The sequence below is a fragment of the Dermacentor andersoni genome, chromosome 2, assembly GCF_023375885.2.
Source record: "Dermacentor andersoni chromosome 2, qqDerAnde1_hic_scaffold, whole genome shotgun sequence".
Classification (NCBI taxonomy): Eukaryota; Metazoa; Arthropoda; class Arachnida; order Ixodida; family Ixodidae; genus Dermacentor; species Dermacentor andersoni.
The window spans coordinates 59,549,096-59,569,649 of record NC_092815.1 but is presented as its reverse complement, the minus strand read 5'-3'; the positions used below and the strand labels follow the sequence as shown (position 1 = coordinate 59,569,649).

Genomic DNA, 20,554 nt, shown 5'->3' with positions numbered 1-20,554 from the left:
AGTTCGTATAGGGCTGCCTTTTTGAGGCTCGATAAATACAAATATCTGAAAAAAAAGCACACAATTCGAAAAGTGTTTGTTTACCTGATATTTTTTGAAGAGCGTCAAGGGGTGCGTTCATGTTTCAATGACTCTGAAAGTGATGTTTGTGAGGTATTACACACACAGGGACAACACTTATATGGTGCAAGCAACATCGTCATCATATGGAAATAAAAGTGTGGTCTTTGTGATTGTAGCAGTATTATTTTGGAAAATTTTTATTGGTACGTTTTTGTAGACCCTTAAAATGTAATTTCGAATGAAATCGCTGGGCCCGAAACGGTTTATTGCACTCGTTAACTGAAAGGTTGGTAACGGCCCAAGAATTAGCGAACTTTTTTTTCTTTGGTGTGGAAACGCTGTTATACGTTTAACTCGCCCGCAGCAGCTTTCGTCGTATAGTCAGCGAGCGAGGACTTTTTCCTGTGCTGAACTGTGAGCAGGGTCAAACTGAGCACCACTATCTGTGGCGCAGATGGGCTCGGAAGTGGACTGCCGCAACCACATACGCGAGGTGCACCCGATCCACGGTGGCAGCACTTTGTACATCTGCGGGACCAACTCCTTGGCTCCCACCAACTGGCAAGTGCAAGTAAGTGCGCCTCGCGAGGAAGTGGAGGGGGGGGGGGGGGGGGGGGGTGCAGAGAGCTTTGAAGAAAGGCTTCACTGAATACCAGGTGATGGAGCAAGCTCCATAGCGAATAGCGTCGACACAGACTGGACAAAGGAGACAGTCACGCAAAGGAAATTCATCCTGAAAATTTTCTAGCAACGCAATACCTTAATTTCTGTTCCTTTCTTTTCTTTCTTTTTCTTTCTTTAATTCACCAGTCACTGACCTGAATTATTTTATACTCTTATTGAAGGCGCATGGGCATTCGACTCAAGCTCTCCTTTAGAAGCAAAGACAAGACACCCTTGCTCATCTGCAGTGGCCAAATTTGTTATTCTCAAAAAATATTAAAACAATATTCCTCAACCCAATTTTCTTCTTGAACAGGCCGTCCACAAATTTCACCTTTCGTATTGCATTTTCCTTTTTTGGAATTCAGACATAAACAGGAAATTCGAAGCGTTTGTGGGTGACCCTGCAGACTTATCTGGAAAACCCGCTCGTGAATTTCAGGAATGTTACAGACACTGTACTGAGGTATTTTCTCTTTTGGTGGGCCACCAGATAGCAAAGTTTGCAAGTATTGTGGCAATCTATACACAAGTGGCATCACTCAAGATACAATTCAGCAGGTGGAACTTGAGCGCACTACACCTTGGGACCTTAATTTTTGGCTTTCGTATAATTTGATACGCGAAAGGTGCAAATCGACGCGCAAGTAATGTATTGCGCAAAACTCAGCAAGAACAGAAGAGGATATAGGATAAAGCCCAGATAACCTACATTTATTGCACGAAACAATGGGAAGGCAATACAAAGGTGTACTTATCTCATGCGCAATCTGGAAGAAGCATTTCAGACAATTAAAGTTGCTAGTCGGCGCTCTAACCTATCTCTCTTTTCATTCTTCTTGGTGAATATTTCGCACTACATTACTTGCTCAGGGGACGTATTCTCGGGCGATCACTTTCGGCAATACTATCGCCTTCACGTCACGTAGTACACAACCAGCCGATTAGCTCATCCGGTTTTGCTCAAGCAGCCGATCAGCGCGCGTCTGATGGCCGAGACGATAGTATCGCCGAAAGTTATCTTCCCAGAATACGTCCCCAGTATGAACCAGCTAGCCCGTAACAGAGTAATTCTGAATAAATCAAGCATTGCATTAATTGTTTATTATACTGAAGAGGTTGCGTTCTCTAGAAAAGAAACCTTTCCAGAATGCACGTTTTTGAAAGCTGTTATAGCAATGAAAGAGTCGATGTCATCTCCTTAATTTCACAAGCAAGCCATAAAGCGGTGCTTCTAGAGTTTTTTTGTATCAAATGACCTGTTGCCTTTTCCTTCTATAGCTTCTCCTCGTCGATATGTTAACTTGCTAGATTGTTTTGGCCTGCAGAAAGAAACAAAACGCTGCGACGCGATATAAGTGGCAATGAGCTGTAGAAATTGCAATTTGTCAGTCTGATTCGAAGCTTGCGTCTGAAAATTTTATGCGCCAGATGCGTTGAAAACGTAATTGAAGCGCAATATCTCATTTGCGGCGCGTTGGCACATTGCTAGCTACCCTGCACTCATAAAAGTGGGCTCAGGCACATATTTCACCGGCGTTCTCCATTGGATGCTAAAGGGCTTCCATCGTGCATGTATCTAATTCTACATATTGATCATTCGAAGTATAGGCGGCTTTTCTTTCATGGCGAAATCGAATTTCAGGCGAATGTTAGAAAGCAACCTAGGCTCACATAAATAAGGAAAATTAGACTGTGCCTGAAGTCAAAGGTTTTTACCTATATATTCTGTAGTTAGCAAATCAGGAAGAGCCCCAATGAACTTATTGTCCGCGGCTAATCACCTTATCTGCTGAACGGAAGGATCGCAGAAGAATACACGGCACGCACTGGGCAAGCCTTTCTTCTTGCTTTGCTATTATTCGTTCCTATAGTCGGCTGGCGGTAGCCTGAGTTCGTTAATTATCAGAACCTGAGATCTTCAGCCCGCCACGCGTTAAGTGGACATGCAGCGTCGTGTGACGTGCGGCTCGCAGGCTGAAGACCTGACGCTGCTGCCGCCGGAGCAGCAGGTGCGTATCGAGCAAGACAGCAACACCGGCAAGGCCATCGGGTGCCCTTACAACATCCTTCAGAGCACCTCGGCATTGTGGGTTGGTGAGTCGGTCGCCAGTCAGATGTATACGAGCGCTTGTTTGAAGGACGCGTGTTTTACTATGTTTAGCCCAAACGCCAACTACGAGCGCTGATAATGACTGTATGCTGCCCTCATCTGAGCCGTCGCCAACCACTACCCCCCCTCCCCCTGGTCTAGAGCAAAGTCATTCCCTTTCCTAATAAACATAACTTATTCATTCATGTTGCTCTTGTACACATCAACCATGAACAATAGTCAAAGGAGTGGTTGAAGGCACCATAATTTATCGACAATTCGGTCTATTAGACTTCATCAGTGAGAAAGTGTGCCACCTTCAGAATGAACGATTATTTCTGTGATCGAAAGCACGATAAATGAAATACAAAAAAAGAAGGTACTCAGAACTTTGGTTTCCTCAATTTACAGGTCAGTAGTACACGGCCGCTGAAGCAAGCATTACGTGCTCTTTACTAAAGAGCATATGGCGATGATTAACTGGAGACAGCAACGTCACACATTGCTAGCTACCCCCACTCACATTTGATCTAAATTTGACGAAATTGGTATCGTGAGATCGGCGGTTGTCACTTTCTTTAAGCTTACACTCTTTACAAGCGCCATCAACCAACGTTGCAGGGTTAGATGGTGCGAGCTGGCGACTCCAACGCTGTGACAAGATATATTCATCAAATTTCGTAGTCTCTCTTCGTCAGTCTACCGATTGACTGTGCGGATGATGAAAGTAAAGCGATGCGTAAACCATAGTACCTTACGGCTGATTATAAGTAAAGATCTCGGAAAATTAAAGATTCACGCACACTTCATAGCACTTACATAGTTCCATCTTGTTAAAAACACCATTGCCGAGCTAATGCCTGCTATTGAGCCATTCACCATTCATGTTCAAGGTTTTCAGGCTAAATCACGCCCTTTATCTCCAGGGCTACAGGGGTTACTTAGAAGATAAACATCCATTTATTAATGCGATTAACATCATTAGGGTACTTCAACCACTTTTCGAGAGTTGTCTATCTATATATCTACCTATATATATATATATATATATATATATATATATATATATATATATATATATATATATATATATTCTTCAGTATTCTTCTAAGTAAGAACGCGCTGGAAATGAACGTGTTTCAAAATTATTTAGGGCGTCGGGGAAGCAGTGACGGGACTACTAAAATGTGTCCCTGTAACCTGAAAGAAAAAAAAAAAGAACTTAACCGCCTGCGCCAATGAGATTGCCCTTGGTTTATAAATAATTTTAACGGTTTTATTTGCCCGAGTTCTAGAACGTGCAACATGGCCGTCGCGGTGAACGTGAGCATGACACAATTATCGTGCCTATGTTACTTGTTATAAGGGCATAAAGCAATCACTAATTGTCCACCTTATGCCCCAAGTGTGCGAAAGCTTAAAGCAGCGCACACAAAGCAGCAGTGATTAAGTAATTGAAAAGTTTGTACATTCTGAACAAATACAGGAAATGTATGGCTCTTGATGCTCTACTTTCGGCGTACCGGTCGCGGTCCCGAAAGTTTTCTTCGTACTTTTCTTTATTTTTTTACGTTTTAGCAACTCAAAAAGTGTTCTTAGGGTCGAGGTCGGTCACACTGTATTTGCGTCCCTGAGTGCAGAGGACGAGCCCGAGAAAGGTACTTCGTTCGTGATCGCCTTAAGACCACTGGAGCAGTACGGAGACAACTACGCGATCTCGAGGACGGAAATCTTCGACCCGAGAACAGGCTCACGCATCTACCACTACCTGACCACCCAAGTGGGTGACATCACTATGCTGAACGGTAAGTTTACCCCCACGCTGCGCTGCTTACTCCGCTGACGTCAGCTTCCCGTAGTCCCGTATAGTTGCCTGTCAGAAAGTTTGAAAGTACGCTATAGCAGTAGAATTGAATGCCACTGTTACAATCCCCTGGTTTCACAAAGGGCAAAATGCATCAAAAACATGATTGATTGATTGATTGATTGATTGATTGATTGATTGATTGATTGATTGATTGATTGATTGATTGATTGATTGATTGATTGATTGATTGATTGATTGATTGATTGATTGATTGATTGATTGATTTAGCGTCCCAATGCAACAACACGGGCTATGGGGGACGCCGTATGTAGCGGAGGGTTCCGGATTAGCTTGACCACCTGGGTTTCCTCAAGGTGCCCCCAAAGCATGGTGCGCGAGCGTCTTGCATCTCGCTCCCATTGAAATGCGGCCGCTGCGGCCGGCAATCGAACCTGCGACCTCGTGCTCAGCAGAAGAACGTCATAGCCACTGCGCCACTATCGGAAACATTTAATTCAGAAGCAAGCACTAATGGCGTAAGCGAAAAGGTAAAGTGACAAAGGCGAAGTCCCAAACCCACGTAATTCTCTGCTAGACCTTATTCTGTTTCTCTTTACACGGAAGACTTTTCTTATAGGCGGCCATTTGCTTCTTCTGCTGCAATAACAAATGGGAAGGGAAAGCCCCAGTGACAAACTGCACACTGAGGATATGAGTACGACACCCACTTTCAACTTAACAGTTCAACAAACAAGCAAAACAAAACACCCAAAGGCACGTGTATTCTATTGTTTTATGTCTTGTTTTCACCAATCAAGAACAAGCTACCCCACATTTAAGTGCGCATTGGCTAACGTCATGTTAGGTAGTGTTTGACATAACATCGTCAGAGATTTGTTATTTATTTATGTAGTTTGTTTGTTTGTTTGTTTGTCTGTCTGTCTGTCTGTTTGTTTGTTATAGTTAGTTAGTTAGTTAGTTAGTTAGTTAGTTAGTTAGTTAGTTAGTTAGTTAGTTAGTTAGTTAGTTAGTTAGTTAGTTAGTTAGTTAGTTAGTTAGTTGGTTAGTTGGTTAGTTGGTTAGTTAGTTAGTTAGTTAGTTAGTTAGTTAGTTAGTTAGTTAGTTAGTTAGTTCCCATCTTATCGCAGAGCCCCACTCCGCTGGCGCGTTCGCGTTGCGTGAGCACGTGTATTTCGTCTTCCGCGAACAAGGCGTGGAGCGCACGGCCTGCGGCAGCTGCGCCATCTCAACTCTGGCACGACTCTGCAAGGTATGTACGTGCACCGCCTTCGATATCGGGCTCGAAGTCTGCGCCTTCCCTTCTATACCGGAGGCAGCCGGGGTCATCGAATCAGCATGCAACGCTCTACTTCGTGTGTGCGCCAGGGGTAGATGGAGCTACCACTGTTCTCCCCGGAAATCGGTGCTCCTTAGTAGATACTAGAGTCTGTTACATGATCATGGGACACATCAGTATAAGCTCAAACAAGACAGAATTTCACGGTAAAATGAAGTCTTGAAGTGACAAACGGTGATTGAACAAGGAATGTCGCTGTGGCCCACGTTTTGACAAGAATGCTTGTCTTTGTCCGAGCAGTAACCATTGTGGGTCGCTTCAGTGTAAGCTGCAAGACTAGCTTTGGCCAAAACTGCTCGGGACTCGGTGCACGAGTCTTTGGCATTGAATGACGCATTTCGCAGTAACACGTTCATTCTCGTGGCTGCACTCTCTACCTACACCTTCGACCACAGTGCCACCTTAGTAAGAGACTACAGAGAAGCAAAGAGTCATAACCCTCATCGGCTGTTATCTTTGGTTACTTTCATTACTGGTAGATGTAAAAGAGGCATTATAACCTTGGCGAACGAAAAAATGCGCCCAAAAAAAATCGAGGAGACATGCAGAAATAACACCACTGTGCTCATTAAGCTTCTGTCCCCGTTATCGTGTGTTCGCGGTTTTTGATTCGTCAAAAATGAACCAACAGTTCAAAGCTTCTACTTTACTAATGTGTTAGCGATGGTGTCGAACCGAAAATATACTGATTTGGTTCAGGTTCAACGGGTTCAGATTTCGTTCCGGTTCATTTCCGGTTCGGAGAAATAACATTTTATAGCGGTTCGCGAACTAGTTCGCAACACTGAACCGGTTTGTGAACCGGTTCGGCTCAGTCTATTCCAAACAGCCCCATGGCGATAGGCTGCATAGTACTACCGACTTGTCCGCGTGGCACATGCGCAAGGGTTGTCAAGAGGAGGCAGAAATTTACGAGAACCAATTACACAGATACAGAAGAATCGTCATGTGCATATTAAAGACAGAGGTGAGAATTAGTGAGAATCCCTATGTCAGCGTAAGGCCTGCGTAGCTTCCACACTCGTTACTTTGACAGCAGCACAGTCGGTGAATTTGCGTTTCGCTTAAGGTTTTTACTGCAGGACTGGTGGCGAACGAACTGTGGCATGTGATCAGTGATCTCGAAAACAGTGCGAATTCACGTTGTATCACATAAACTTCAATTTCAAACTTCTACTCTTTAGCAAAGAAAAAAAGACAGCATTTGACGTTTCGCTCACTTTGCTGGTTTTTTTACGAGCCGGTGAGAACATCTATGCATCCGACGTATGAACAAGGACGGCTTGTGTTGAACCATACATCGATCTTTCTTGCGCATCTGCACGCTGCACGTAGTCTTGCGCTGGCTGAGGGTGGACTGTGAAGTCAAACGCACGAATTGCGTCTCACAAATAACTTCTGCAACTCCAAGAGCGTTGTACTTTGCTTGGATAAGCAACAAACGTGTATTGAACTGTGACACGTAGCAAAAACACATTTCGCGTGCATTTCACAGCCATGGTTACCGCTCACTGAGAAGGTGACGGTATTCATTAGCGACCACAGTGTTGGGGTTACAATCAGTCATGCAGCTGGGGCGCCATAACGTAAGGTTATTCCAGTCTGTTTCTATTCCATTTTAGCCACTAACCCTCCACGATTGGTCAAAAGTTTTCGGGCCGCCTCCACTTCGCCTGTCTGCCACGCGATATTACGAAAGGCACGAAAACTTCCAACCTGATATGACGTGTACACAGGGATTACGCATGAGTACGCCGAACAAAAGAAAAGTTCCATTTTCTGCGCCTTTTTCGCCATTAGCCCTCTGCTATTGATCAGTTGCTTTTTTTTTTCGGCTGCGCCCACTTCACCTAGAGCTCTGTCACACAACGTTACAAAAGCGCAATAACTCACCACGTCGAAGTGATGCATTAATAGGCCCAACAAAACTAAAATTTGATAAGGATATAAGGATATCCGGAGGCTGCCCTGTTCCAAAAAGAGTAAAATATGGCTGCCGGCAGGTCACTATGGCACTTGGTACACGAATCTGCCGGGGAGAATAAAGTTATCTGCGTATAATAAACACTTGTACAATATATGTACACGTGTATCTCATCTCCCTGCTAACGCTTCTTCGTTTAGGATCTGCTTTAGTGACATTTTAACATTTCGTGACATGCAGTCGCAATTTGCGACCAGCCACCGCAAGATATAAGTAAAGGGAAGCAGACCAATCGTAGACGCCGGCACTTCCCTCCTCATCCAGTTATTTACTTTCACTGCGCTAGCTCCTACTCACCGAAGCCCTCTCCGTTTATGCGTGCTTCTCGCATCGTGTCAGCCAATTATATCATAAAAAGGTCCAGGTACGCAATTTTACTTGCTTTGAACGCAAACAAGTAGACCTCCTATAAACGAGAACAGTGTCTGGTTTGGCTGCTCAAAGAACGTTGTGGTTCACCGCCTCATGCTTGCGTCGGCGGTTACGTAAATTTAGTGTCAGGACATAGGAATAAAGTCAAGATGGAATACTTATCGTAATACGGCCTCTGAACTCGTTTATATCCCTCCTCGAGCAGATCGTCTTTTCCGCTATCCGTGTTTATCTAGCTTACCTAGCTTTAGTGACGAGCTGACCTAATGGCCGAATTAGGAGAGACATCAGAAATGTTGAATCCGCGAAGCCCTCGAAACTTTTCCGTCTCGGAACACAACTGGCATGGCCGACTTCCGAATTGTCAGCGTCTGTGGCTGGATTCACCAGCACACACCCATCGTCTGTCCCTTATTCGCATTCTCGCACCCAACGCAATTCGTGAGCTGTAAAAGTGGGCTAGTGGGGTGCGCTGTTTGAAGAAGCAATTATTCGAATACTCGTGCCAACTATTGAGCACCCATTCTTATATGCTTGAACCATTTAGTTCCGAACCGGTAAGCCTTATTTCTTTATTTCGGGTCAGGTTCGGTTCGACTTCAGGCACATTCTAAAAATATCGGTTTGGTTTTGGATTCAGTACCACTCGAAATTGCGGTTCAGTTATGGTTTTCGGTTCGGGTTGAGGTTCGGTTCGACACCCTGACTATAGACTGCCTTAAACACAGTTCCATCCCCCCAACCCTCCACTGTAAAATATATAGCGGTGACACAGTGATAGACGCTATACTGTACTCATCGTCTGGTGTAATCGCTGACGCACTCATAAAGAAACGTCTTACGGACCACTTCAGACGAAATTTTATGGGCTTTGTCAACGGAATTAACGACAGTTTCAGGAAACCTTAATTGTCATATGGCCCAATAATCTGTATGCGTGATCTCAGTAGCAGCTACAAGCCCTCGAACATTTGACACAATGATGTCGTAGGATAACGGATACACTGCAAAATGCTGCAACAAATTCGGTCCTCACTTTAAAGTGCAATTCTACTGTAAAACTGGCTTATTATTTGGTGGTTTCCATGGAAGTTTGATAAAACTACGCTTTCGCGTTGCCAAACGATGTGGCCAGGTGGCCCTCGGAGAAGCTTTTCGTCTGGTATTGTAGTCCACATGGCCAGCTGGGTTCGCTCTTGTTTGTCCTAACTGACGCTGACCACCTTAAAGACTGAGGATGTCCGGGAGATCAAAACAATGCCAACTTAAGAGAATATAATTCTACAGGTGCCGCAGGGCGAGCAGAAATCACAGCACTTCTCCATGAGCTCAAGAGCACAAAACCGATGTTACAGCCATCGGGGATGAGAATGTGCTCGAGGGTCACTAGCAATTATTTTTTTTTAAACGATAAGTCCAGTTTGATCTTAAATTACCTATACGTGTGTTTAGACAACATGCATTATGCTCTGTAGATAACTGTGGCGCATATGTTGATACAACAAGCGGTAAAGGAGAGAGAGAGATACACGGAAGTTGCTACGCGATATAGCCACCTTATGAAGGGGCCGAGCAATAAGGAATCATAAGCGATAAGGTACGCGCGATAAGACAGGCAGCATCTTTTATTTGCATTCACGAGGCAACTGGCCTCGCATAAAGACGACTCTATACCTACAGTGGCGCCGCATCTACGCCGAACACTTAAATACTTCATTATACTTAGAGGTTAGAAGGAAACTGTGTTTCGCCCATGGAGTTCAATACGCACAAAACAAAATCTTTGTGCAAGGGGCATGCCGGCAGAAGTATTATGGCGGCTGACTGAAGTTGTACAATGTAAACCCTATGACAAATTGAAACCACTTTGCGTGCTTCGCGTGTAGCTATGCGTCTTGTCTTCGCGCTTGCGAGCAGAACGACCTTGGACACGGGATCAGTGAACGCCGGTGGACCTCATTCATGAAGCTCCGTCTCCAGTGCCTCGACACGGCGAATCCGCGAAAATATGACTCTCAATTGTTCAGCTTCGACGAAATACGTAAGTAGAGCCGTCCTAAACTTTTAGTTCAAACACGGTGCGCACTATATCTAAAGTATACAGGCACAGTCGGACTTGACGCCCGAACTGCCACGTGCAGTGCTTGCCAGTTTTGAAAGCATTGCACGCCTGACTTTGGCTGACGTCGGGCCGCATATTGGTGTCGCTGTGCATCGGCCATGCTGGTCTTCGTCAAAACATCGAAGTCAAGAAGCGTTGGTATTTCTTTATGAGGACCAATTATAAAAACAAAAATAACAAAATTTTGCTAATTTTAGACCGCTGCAGACGATATATAAAAGGGGCCGATGAAGAACTAAATCTCTATAAGAGAAATAAATAAAATCCGACCGGCACGACTTCTCGCGAGGACACTGAAAAGGTTCCACGGCGCATGTGTGCGATACCTTAACTACGTGGTGCTCATGTCGAAAGCATAAGAAAGAAATTATCAAAACGTCTCGAAGGGCCCTATGATGGCTTGTAAGTGAACGAAAATAATTTTGTAATTGTCGCTGCGCGCAGGGAAATAAGATTTCGAACTGTAAGTTTACAAAGTTAAAGTTGAAACTATCTAGGAGACAGTATTGATACTGAAAATTGCGTAGCAGAGCTGCTTGTTCTTGATCAAGTCGATTCCTACATAAAGCAATAACCATGACGTCAACGACGAACGGAAGAAAGGTTACAGGAAGGAAGTTGCTTGAAATTTAACATTTCTTTACAAGAGTTCGAATATATATTTAAGCGCGTTACTCAGAGCGAGATACACTCAGTGGCGGCGGTGAGCAATCACGGGAGCGGCGCTCGTCGCGGTAACATGCCTAGAAGGCGCATTGGGTAATGGTAGCATGATGCCCTTTTTTCGGGAGAATGTGAGTTTCGCTTCCTTTTCTTGCATAGGTCGCCTAATTTTCTTACACGTCGCATTTATTTTAGTCTACATGGTAGAAATAATACCGCATAAAAATTTGCTGAAGTTCCGTAAAGATACATGTCGAGGCAGTGTTCGGTTAATAACGAAGCATGATCTTTGTTTGTATTGCATTGTTGTTCTGTTTTCACAGGTGACTCTTACTTGGTTCCTGACTTGGAGGGTGGCTTGCTGCTCGGCGTCTTTGTCACTATCACGTAAGGCGAACTGTACAATGGCGAAATTTTGCGCAGGCTCTAACTGTGCTCCATGGCCGACACACAGGGCTCTCAATATGTGGAGAATATGCGATAGGGTCCCCTGAGTTGTTAGTATCAGAATACAGCGGTTAGGTGTCCTTCTATTCATGAATGTCGGTACGTTACCATACATTGCTCGAGAGCGTCCGTATGCCTCTTTTTGTTTAAACTCTCATTCCCTCTAATAAATTCAAAATAAGATTTAATAGAAGTGAGAGAAAAGCTCGCTCCTGCGTTGCCGCAATCGCAGGCGTAATCTAATTCAAAATAAATCAACGCGGCATTTTTTTGTGTGTGGGGTAACAACTAAGCGAAAAAACTTATATGTGGACATGGCGTACTGTGCCGTTTTTTATTTTGTTACTTTTTTCATACAGAATTTTTATTAATCCGATGTGGCTGATAGCATAGTTCTAGTCATTGAGCTGGATTACTCAAGGAGGTGGACGTTACTTGCACAATAAATTGAAATCCATGATCGACTAACTAACTAAAGATCTGTAATTATCTTTATAACTAATCAATTTACGGAAGATGTCGCAATTTACGAATTGCAGCCGGTGAGTTCGCAAGGCGTATTCACTTTCTTGAATTTTTGCGCAATAGTAATGAATGGACCAGACTGGAGCGAATATATGCACACACAGGACAGCGAGCGCAGTGTGTGTGCACCGCTTCGAGTAATGCAGGTCAAGGACTACAATTACGTTATCAGCCACAGGATTTTATATTATTCTTATTCGGTAAGGAACGCCCACTACCATTCCGGGGAGCATAAAGATCATTTACTAACTTACAACGACATCACTAAATACTACTACTTGGAGCGTAGGCGATTCCCACTGCCACACGTAACGTTGAACTGGGCTCAGGCAGTTACGCTACGTTTACTGCAAACCGGGACGTACCCCACTCCGTATTTCGTAAATAAAATTCACCCCGAAAGAGAAATTAGGAAAGAATGTAACGTGTGCGATGGCATCATTGACATCAGACATATGCTGGCGGGCTGTCCCGCGACTCTCGCCGACCCCGAAGTAAAATGGATTTAATGGCACAATATGATATCAAGCTCTTCATATCAAGATCAACTACGGGCTGTCCAGAGGGTCCACGATGACACCATAAGGCTCGGCCTGATGGTGCCGACTTGGATGCGGCCCGCCTCGGTCTGAAAAGACCGGGCTTCAGGACTCTAATAAAGTTTTGTGAATGAATGATTGTAAGGTGCTAAGAATACGGCTTGGTCAGTGACGGCAGGTCGCCGCGTAGAACGTTTATTGTGCTTATGTAATGAAGGACGGGTTGATGATTTGACTAGTCCCAGTATGTGCACCCCTGTGAATCAGTGATTAGTGAGTATCCAAACGCTCCAGATATTCCCCAGGACCCTCATTCATGAAAAGCGTTTACGCTAGAATCGTTCGTAAGAGAAAATTTCAGGCAATACTGATTCTTGAGGTGTTATTAGCGAAGGCGCCCGGCCAATGACAAAGGGCCCTTACGAACGAGAATGTTTGCGAATTCCACTGCAGATTCATAGCCCGAGTCCACCGTGAGCACTCGGCAACGCGCCCGCTCATTCCTTCCGGTTATCTTGTATTACCAGTCAGCTCGAGTCTGAGTAAAAGGCACCCGAGCTCGGTCGACCGCTATAGTTCAGTGGGCCGTGAGAGGCGCCATGCCAGCGCATTCAGCGTAGCTTGTCACCCGCAGGCACCGCTATCCGCAATCGGCCGTATGCGCCTTCCGAATGACCGACATCGGACGCGTGTTCGGCAGCAGTGACTTCTTCGAACAGTACAAGGGCGACACGTACAGGCTCCTCAAGAGGGCCACGAACGTTCCCACCCAACGGCCGGGCGCCTTTTGTCCGCCGGACTCTCGGTCCACGGGCTTCGAGGGGCCTCGCTTCCTGGCAGATCACCCGCTGCTCGCGGACCCGGCACCGCAGCGCCACAACCGGACATTCTTCGCGCGCCGTGGTGTCGTCTTTAGTAGCCTGGCGGCGTTCGAGCTGAAAGAAGAGTGGGGCACTTGGCTCGTCTGTTACGTGGCCACAGGTCCGGGAGCCCTCGTATTTTGCGTGACTCAATATATGACACAAATCGCCGTGCGGAAAGGGAAAAAAAGTTTGCCGTTACAAGGAACAGAGTAGAAACGCGAACTTTTGTACTTTGTTGCTGCTTTTTAGTCATGAACCTCAACCATATCGCCCAAATTATTCTCCTGATTTCAGTTGTTCTTCCATACAGGCATTAGGTAGTTATAAGAGTCACCGTGTTGTTCTGTTCAATTTAGTCAAGGATGTCACAAGTACTGAACCGAGAGAGGCCGGAAGTCGAGCGTCACTCTGGTGCGGTGAGAAAGTGCGAAGCTTCAAAAAGCTGACACGACGGTTACGAGTGTGTAGCCGTTTTCGCTCCCAATCTCTACAGATCGCTTAATCGCTTAGGGGTGTGATGGTCCTGCTTCCTCCGTTAAATTTCAACGTCGCGACGCGGCGGCGAACGAACATGCCACCACCGACTCACAAAGGGAAAGGCGAGACGTGACCGCATCGCGAAAAAACTTCCAACGATACCGCCGGCGCAATGGGTGGGTTCCGCCGCCCGTGGATGGATGGGTAGATGTTATGAGCGTCCCCTTTGGAACGGGGTGGTGGGTTGCGCCACCAAGCTCTTGCTATTATACTGCCTAATGTCCTACCTATGTTAAACAAGAAAAGAAGAAAAAAGCACTATGAACTCCCATAACCAAATTTTCTGATCCCCTATTGCGAACTTTGCTTTTCTACGTCTCCGTTTTTTTGTCGTTTCCCTAATTTTCTTCCACCAATCCTCCAATCGCCTCTTACCGTGATTCACGGAGCCCAACGCCTTCTGGTGGTGCTGCAGGAAACCGAGCTTTGCATCAAATGACCGAACTCTCTTCTTCTATTGATAGAAGCGCACGCGGCGCCGCGGGCGTTTCCCCGCCGTATAATGAATATAGGTTCCAACACAACGATCGCTCGAAATAATGCTAACGCTGTACCACGTTGCATTCATGAAGTTACAGTGGTTAATTTGGCTTGCTTACTATCGATATTTGCGTTCCTGCTTTCCAGAGGACGGTAGGGTGCTGAAGCTCACCGAAAAACAGTCTACCGATGACCGAGTGCCAACCTCTGCCCGCGTGGTGGATTCCTTTAATGCCGCTGCCGAACCGATACGAAAGATGCTGGTCTCACTGAAGGTACGTATTCACTCCAAAACTCTAGTTGTTGTATATTTTTGCACCTTTTCCGTAGTTGTGTTCTTTGGCCTTATAACTCTTCTCCGAGCCAAGTCTGTCCCTATCTTTCAAGTTCACTTGTCTCCGAGTCAACCATAGCGACGTGCTCTCAGAAAAGGCGTGCATTGCAGTACGAAGTTGCACACAAGCTTAGGATCAACAGGAACCCCTCGCTTTCTTAAAAGATAACGGTATCAGCGTTGTAGCGACTCAGCCTATATAGCACAGCAGTATCACGTTATACGTGCAAATTTCGCTTACTTACGACTAAATGCATGGAGGAAATCATTGCTGCTGAACTTGACCCTAATGCACCGTAAAAAAAAAGAAAAGAAAAATAGATGTCACTCACGTTGCAGTGCCGGCGAAGAATACAGTAAACTGTGAATTATGAAAGTAACTCTTTTTTGGGGCGAGCCTGTGCCTAGAAAACAAGCAACAGTCCAGCACAACGACAGTGGCGAGCACAGTCAGCGATCGTCTAAAATCTGAGCTGCGGCTCGAGCGTGTCGGCTTCTGTACGTGACCCGTCGAAGGTTCCAGGGTAATCGCTGGTGCTCGTATACCTTCTACAAAGTACTACCCAATTCATGTTGCACATACACTCTGATTACACAAGGTTCTGCGAGAACAAGCACAACAGATAGAATAAACGATAACGCTCGAGCAAGTTCCAAACATGCAGGCGCGTCTTGCGCTGGGCGATAACATTCAAGTTGTTAGCGGGTGAAATTGGTTCCCAGTGGAACGGGGGACGCCGCCCACGTTCCGCTAGGAACCCGATTAAGCGGAGCGTCAATTTTCGGCGTCTTGTCAAAAAGTGGCCGCGGGTAAGACGATCACATTACCTTAACTAAGCGCAACTTCCCAAATGTCGCCCTAACACTCTTGATGACCGGTAAGGCTCAAAGTAATGATTATACAGGAGTGGTATTCACAGATGATCACTTTCTACGATGTCACTTTCATTAGACGCTGATTGGCTAAGCCAGTGGGCAGGAGGCCCACGAGGCATCGCGCCATACGTCACATTATGCAAAAGTGATAGCGCATACAGAATCGATCTACCAAGAAATAGTCAGGGGGTTGTTTTAGTAGACGTGCACCCATCGGTATATATTTGCAATGTGTGCAGCACCGCAGCCTGTACGTGTTTTCTGACGCCGGGGTCAACCAGTACCGGCTGGACGCCTGCGCGGGACGCCATGCGGACTGCGCGTCTTGCGTGCGGGATCCCTTCTGCGGGTGGAACGGCGCCCGTTGCTTACCTCACAGCAGCGAGTACGTAAAACTAACCCGCCGCCACGAAGTGGACATTTTCTTTACAGCATACATTGGCGTTCCAGTCAATCCTTTTACTTCAATGCCTCGGCATAACAGCCACAGAGAACATCGGTCAACGTCAATCACGTTGATTTCATAAGTAGGGTTGTCAGTTTTCTTCCGTATGATAAGAGGTATGGGCTGAAAGACAACGTAGCAAGCTTTGTTCTAACATTGATCACGGCACGGTGCGAAATGAAAATGAAGGGTTATTGCGCGTGCCGCGACATTTTATAACTTCGCGTATTGGCGTATTGCTGAAAAAAAAAATCCTCGAGCTGCTATACAACCACATCAGGATTCTCAAAGTAATACGCGAGTAGTTTCATTTTATCAGATACCGTCCAACGCAGCCCCGTTCCTTTCTCTTTGCCGTTCTTTTACGATTTCGTTGTTTCGATTGAGAGCTAAGGTCTGGAAAATAATAGCTTCTGCGTTTCCTGTTTTTTTTTTTTTCTGTTTCAAAATGCTAGATGACTAGTTTCTTTCTTTCTTTCTTTCTTTCTTTCTTTCTTTCTTTCTTTCTTTCTTTTTCTTACAATATTTATTCATTGTATATTCGACTGGATTTGGGTTTTAGCCTCTTTTTATCACATCAGCCCATCTTTTCTGGTGCTTTTTATCTTCAGCAACTACAAGGGTATTTTGCTGTGTTTATATGTATTGGCCTCCCTTCTAATATTAATGCGAAGCATTAATACTTGAAGGCAGGATAGTCGTTTACGTCGTCTTCGGTCACCAGGGACAGCCTCCGCGCCGCAGCAGGTTGCGTTATGAGCCAGTGTTTCGCCGTGATGGCATACGTTCTCTCCTACCACGTGGCGCACCTGGCGCGGCGTTGTGAGTTCTAACGCCAGGTGGCGATAGGCTGCCTCGACTGTCAAAAAAAGTTGGGATTACACGAAGTGGCACTGCTTAGACGGCGCAAGTTGTGGGAAAAGATCAGGATGGCGAGCGAATTAGTGCAACGAAAGGTTAAACGTACAAACTGAACGTTGCATGACGTTCACAAATAAAGATAAGGGTGCACCAAAAAGATTCTGGAACCATGTGATAGCACTCGGAACTCCAACTAAGGAATTCGCCAATGGTTATAAGGAATGAAGACGGTAACATCTTCGAAGAAGACGACGCGCTCAGGTACATCAGACATGTTATTGGACATACCTTCGGCAAGAAAAAGCGCGTAGTGCAGACTCGAACAGATCCAGCAACAAAGAAGCCCTAGAGATCAAAAATTCACGTAGAAAGCTTCTACTGGGAAAAAGCAGAAGGTATGTCCCTATTAATACGCCTGCAGAACCTGATGAAATCTCAATACAGCTAATCAAACATCTGGGGCCAAAGAGCAAGGCACCTGCCGATTAAGCAAGCTATTAAAACGAAGAAAATTTCGTTTGAGTGGCGTGAAAGCAGGATGAACCTTTTCTGTAAGGACAGATGTGATAGGATAAGACGAGCTCGTACAGGCCAGTTACAGTAACGTCAATGATATCTAGAATGGCAATGCAAGCCATAAAATTAGAGCTATAAAAGTGCGTGTAACAGCACAGTATACTCGGGGAACTACAGAATCGGTTCAGACCAGGCAGACGTTCAGAGGATAATACCTTTGTACCACCGCAGTGCATAGAGATTTCAATAACTTGGAATAGGCCTTTACGGATAGCATTTCTAGGTATTAAGGGCTGAAGAACTGCAGAGCAAAACAGTTTCGAAGAAAAGCAAGGGAACATAGATGTAAGGAAATTGCCGGCTAAAGTGCACAAATATATGTACCTAAAAGCGTGGACACGGAATGGAGGAAAAGGTCAAGGTAGTAGGAAACCAAGTACAAGGTCATTTAAAGTGTAAATAAATAATCAGGAGTCATAAAAAAGAAACAAGAACCACGGAAATTTACAAAAACAACAAGAAATCGGAAGGGGAAATCTGTATGATAACATAAAGGGGAATGCCTTAGTATTTAAAGCCCAAACCGGCTGCCTGATGATAAAAACATTCCGGAGCAATTATGAGCCACAGGATGAGGCGAAGAAAAGGCCGGAAACGACTAGACACATCGTAATGAAATGCCAAGATATTTCCCTAGCGAGGCCCTTAGGAAGTGTCGACCTTCCAGAAGCGTTGGGATTCAGAAAAAATGGAACGATTAACTCGTCAGCATTCGAGATGAGTAAGAGACTATTAGAGTATTGGGATGGAAACAAAAGCAGGAAACAGATTGATAAAACCGCAGTCATCGCAAGCGTGGGTAATGGTACAATATATTGATAGAGGTTTTAAATACGGAAGTTTATATCGAGTTCGGATAGGCTAGATAGTGATAAATGTAGTCCCCGCCCCAGTTCAAAGGGGATGCCGATAAACAGGATTATCATTTCCACGTAGGCGCAGCAGTGGTCTCACATCAAGTTCTTGCTCAATAACTAAAATAACGTGTTCAATGGTGGGTACTTGAACAAGGGTCGGCCAGTGCAACAACCCAATGCTCTACTAATTAAAGCAGACACGTACGCATGGCACGAGTCTCCTTCCCACGTTCAAGCAAGTGCTTTGGGACGTTTGGCGCGTCGGTCACGTCACAATTCAACTTCCATCTCTCGTGCCCGCAAAGTTCCACCTGTCCTTCCCCGTGGCGGCTGTAGCTTCGCCTTCGAAATCGGTTTAGTTTACCTGGTGCAGTCCCTTCGGTATCGCCCGTTGTCGTAAATTACAAACCCCGTGCAAGCAGCCTTGCTCGCGATGGCGACAAGCGACGCGACGGAAATGTCTGTCACGTCCACTTGTCGCCTACAAGTCGAACTCCACGCGAGCGACGTCTACCCGGTGTTGCCAGTATGAGGTTCGTGCGCATGTCCTCTTCTACTCAGTCTGCAGTGATTGAGTGTGGTTAAAGGCGCCGTGCCTTGGGGGTAATTTGCGAAGTGTTCGAAGCCTAGGCGACCCGAGATAACCGATGTCTTCGAGTGCGCTGTGTTCTTGCGCGACTAGTTCGCAGTGACGCGAGAGGCAGCACGAAGGGGATTTCGCTCACCGCTGCTGCCACTCTTCATCAGGCCAGCGTTTTGACAGCGAGTGTACGTCCGCGGTTATCGAGTGAGATATGTTCGTGGCTGCCTCTGCGCTCGTCAGAATGCACTTGTTAACTTATTTAGTGAGCGAATGTTTACAGCAGTTTATGCAGCTGATGAAACTACTAACCTTACTTCGTGTAGCTGTCTAATAATTTGCTATCGCAATCAATGCTTCGCCTTTCGGGTGAAACTGCGCCGTTTTTTTTTTTTTCGTGCAATATTGCCGCAGTGATAATGGCTTCGTCGTGAACTACACGCAACTTTTGTACGTACCCAGCACGAAATTCATTTGAGGTCTTGCAAAATCGGCAGGCGCCTATAGATATGACAGTTTCTTTTAAAGCAAACGGTTCCACATAAAAAGAAACGCCTGTATGAATATACGTGTCATCAGAGCAAAAATAGTTACTGTTCCTATACGACAACTCACCGCCAACCCCCTTTTGACATGCCAATTTTTTTATAACCATCTGCTTGTCTTACTGTGCCCAATTATGTTGTACTGCTGATATTTTTCGCATAAACCCGAATTTCCTCAAAAATATTGACGTTATTTTTTCCATGTCTTATTAACAGAAAATTCGTTACCATCTAACTAGAATTCAACGCACAAAGACCGTAACCGATTCTGGAAACTTTTCAAATCTAAACTCTTAATTTCATACGCAACGTAGTATTATTTCCTAGTATTGCTAGTATTACTAGTATTGCTAGTATTATTTTGCCATAACTCGTCTCCGCTCTAGAAGCGCTTAAAAACAAAGTTATGAGATGTAAATTGCCAATTTGACCTTTAATTTAACAGAATTCGCATTTCGTTTCTGTACAAGGTGCGAGTCCTACGCGGTCTGTTTATTATTATTATTTTCGTTTTCATTTTCCAGACCCTACGCTTCCACTTCACGGGTGTGCTGAAGATGAACGGCGGCGGCGGATTTTGTTTTTTATGTTTGCAACTTGCGATATTTTATAGCCGTTTGCGACCACACCAACCATCACCAACACGGTATTACCATGTGATTACGACAATCTTTTCGACGTCGATTAACTGCAACCAATATTTTTTATATAATATTTATCTCGAACGTGCACGTGTTAACATAAATTATTTCCAGGCTGCTTCGAGTCGCTTCCTCCTTTCACGGGCCAAATTAACAAACATGAAACTAAACAAACAAACCACGATATCTTGATATTCGTTCATTAGCTCCGTAGCACGGTTCACCGTGCCCGTATATTTTTCACACTCAAGCAACGACAGAGAATTCTCTTTTTCAAGCCGGCTGACTACTTCCAAAGCACTGTCCGAAGCATGCTCAGCCGCGG

General features: G+C 45.2%; 1 protein-coding gene across 1 annotated transcript; it reads left to right on the top strand.

The window, feature by feature from the left end:
• The first annotated feature begins 399 nt into the window (after nucleotides 1–399).
• On the top strand, nucleotides 400–20,348 carry LOC126542242 (semaphorin-2A-like). Its single transcript, XM_050189211.3, has 9 exons — nucleotides 400–634; nucleotides 2,703–2,823; nucleotides 4,459–4,623; nucleotides 5,774–5,895; nucleotides 10,256–10,379; nucleotides 11,447–11,510; nucleotides 14,662–14,789; nucleotides 15,964–16,109; nucleotides 20,113–20,348. Exons 1-7 carry the CDS (start codon nucleotides 518–520, stop codon nucleotides 14,669–14,671), a joined length of 723 nt encoding a protein of 240 aa, XP_050045168.2. The 5' UTR covers nucleotides 400–517; the 3' UTR covers nucleotides 14,672–14,789; nucleotides 15,964–16,109; nucleotides 20,113–20,348.
• Nucleotides 20,349–20,554: the final 206 nt, after the last annotated feature.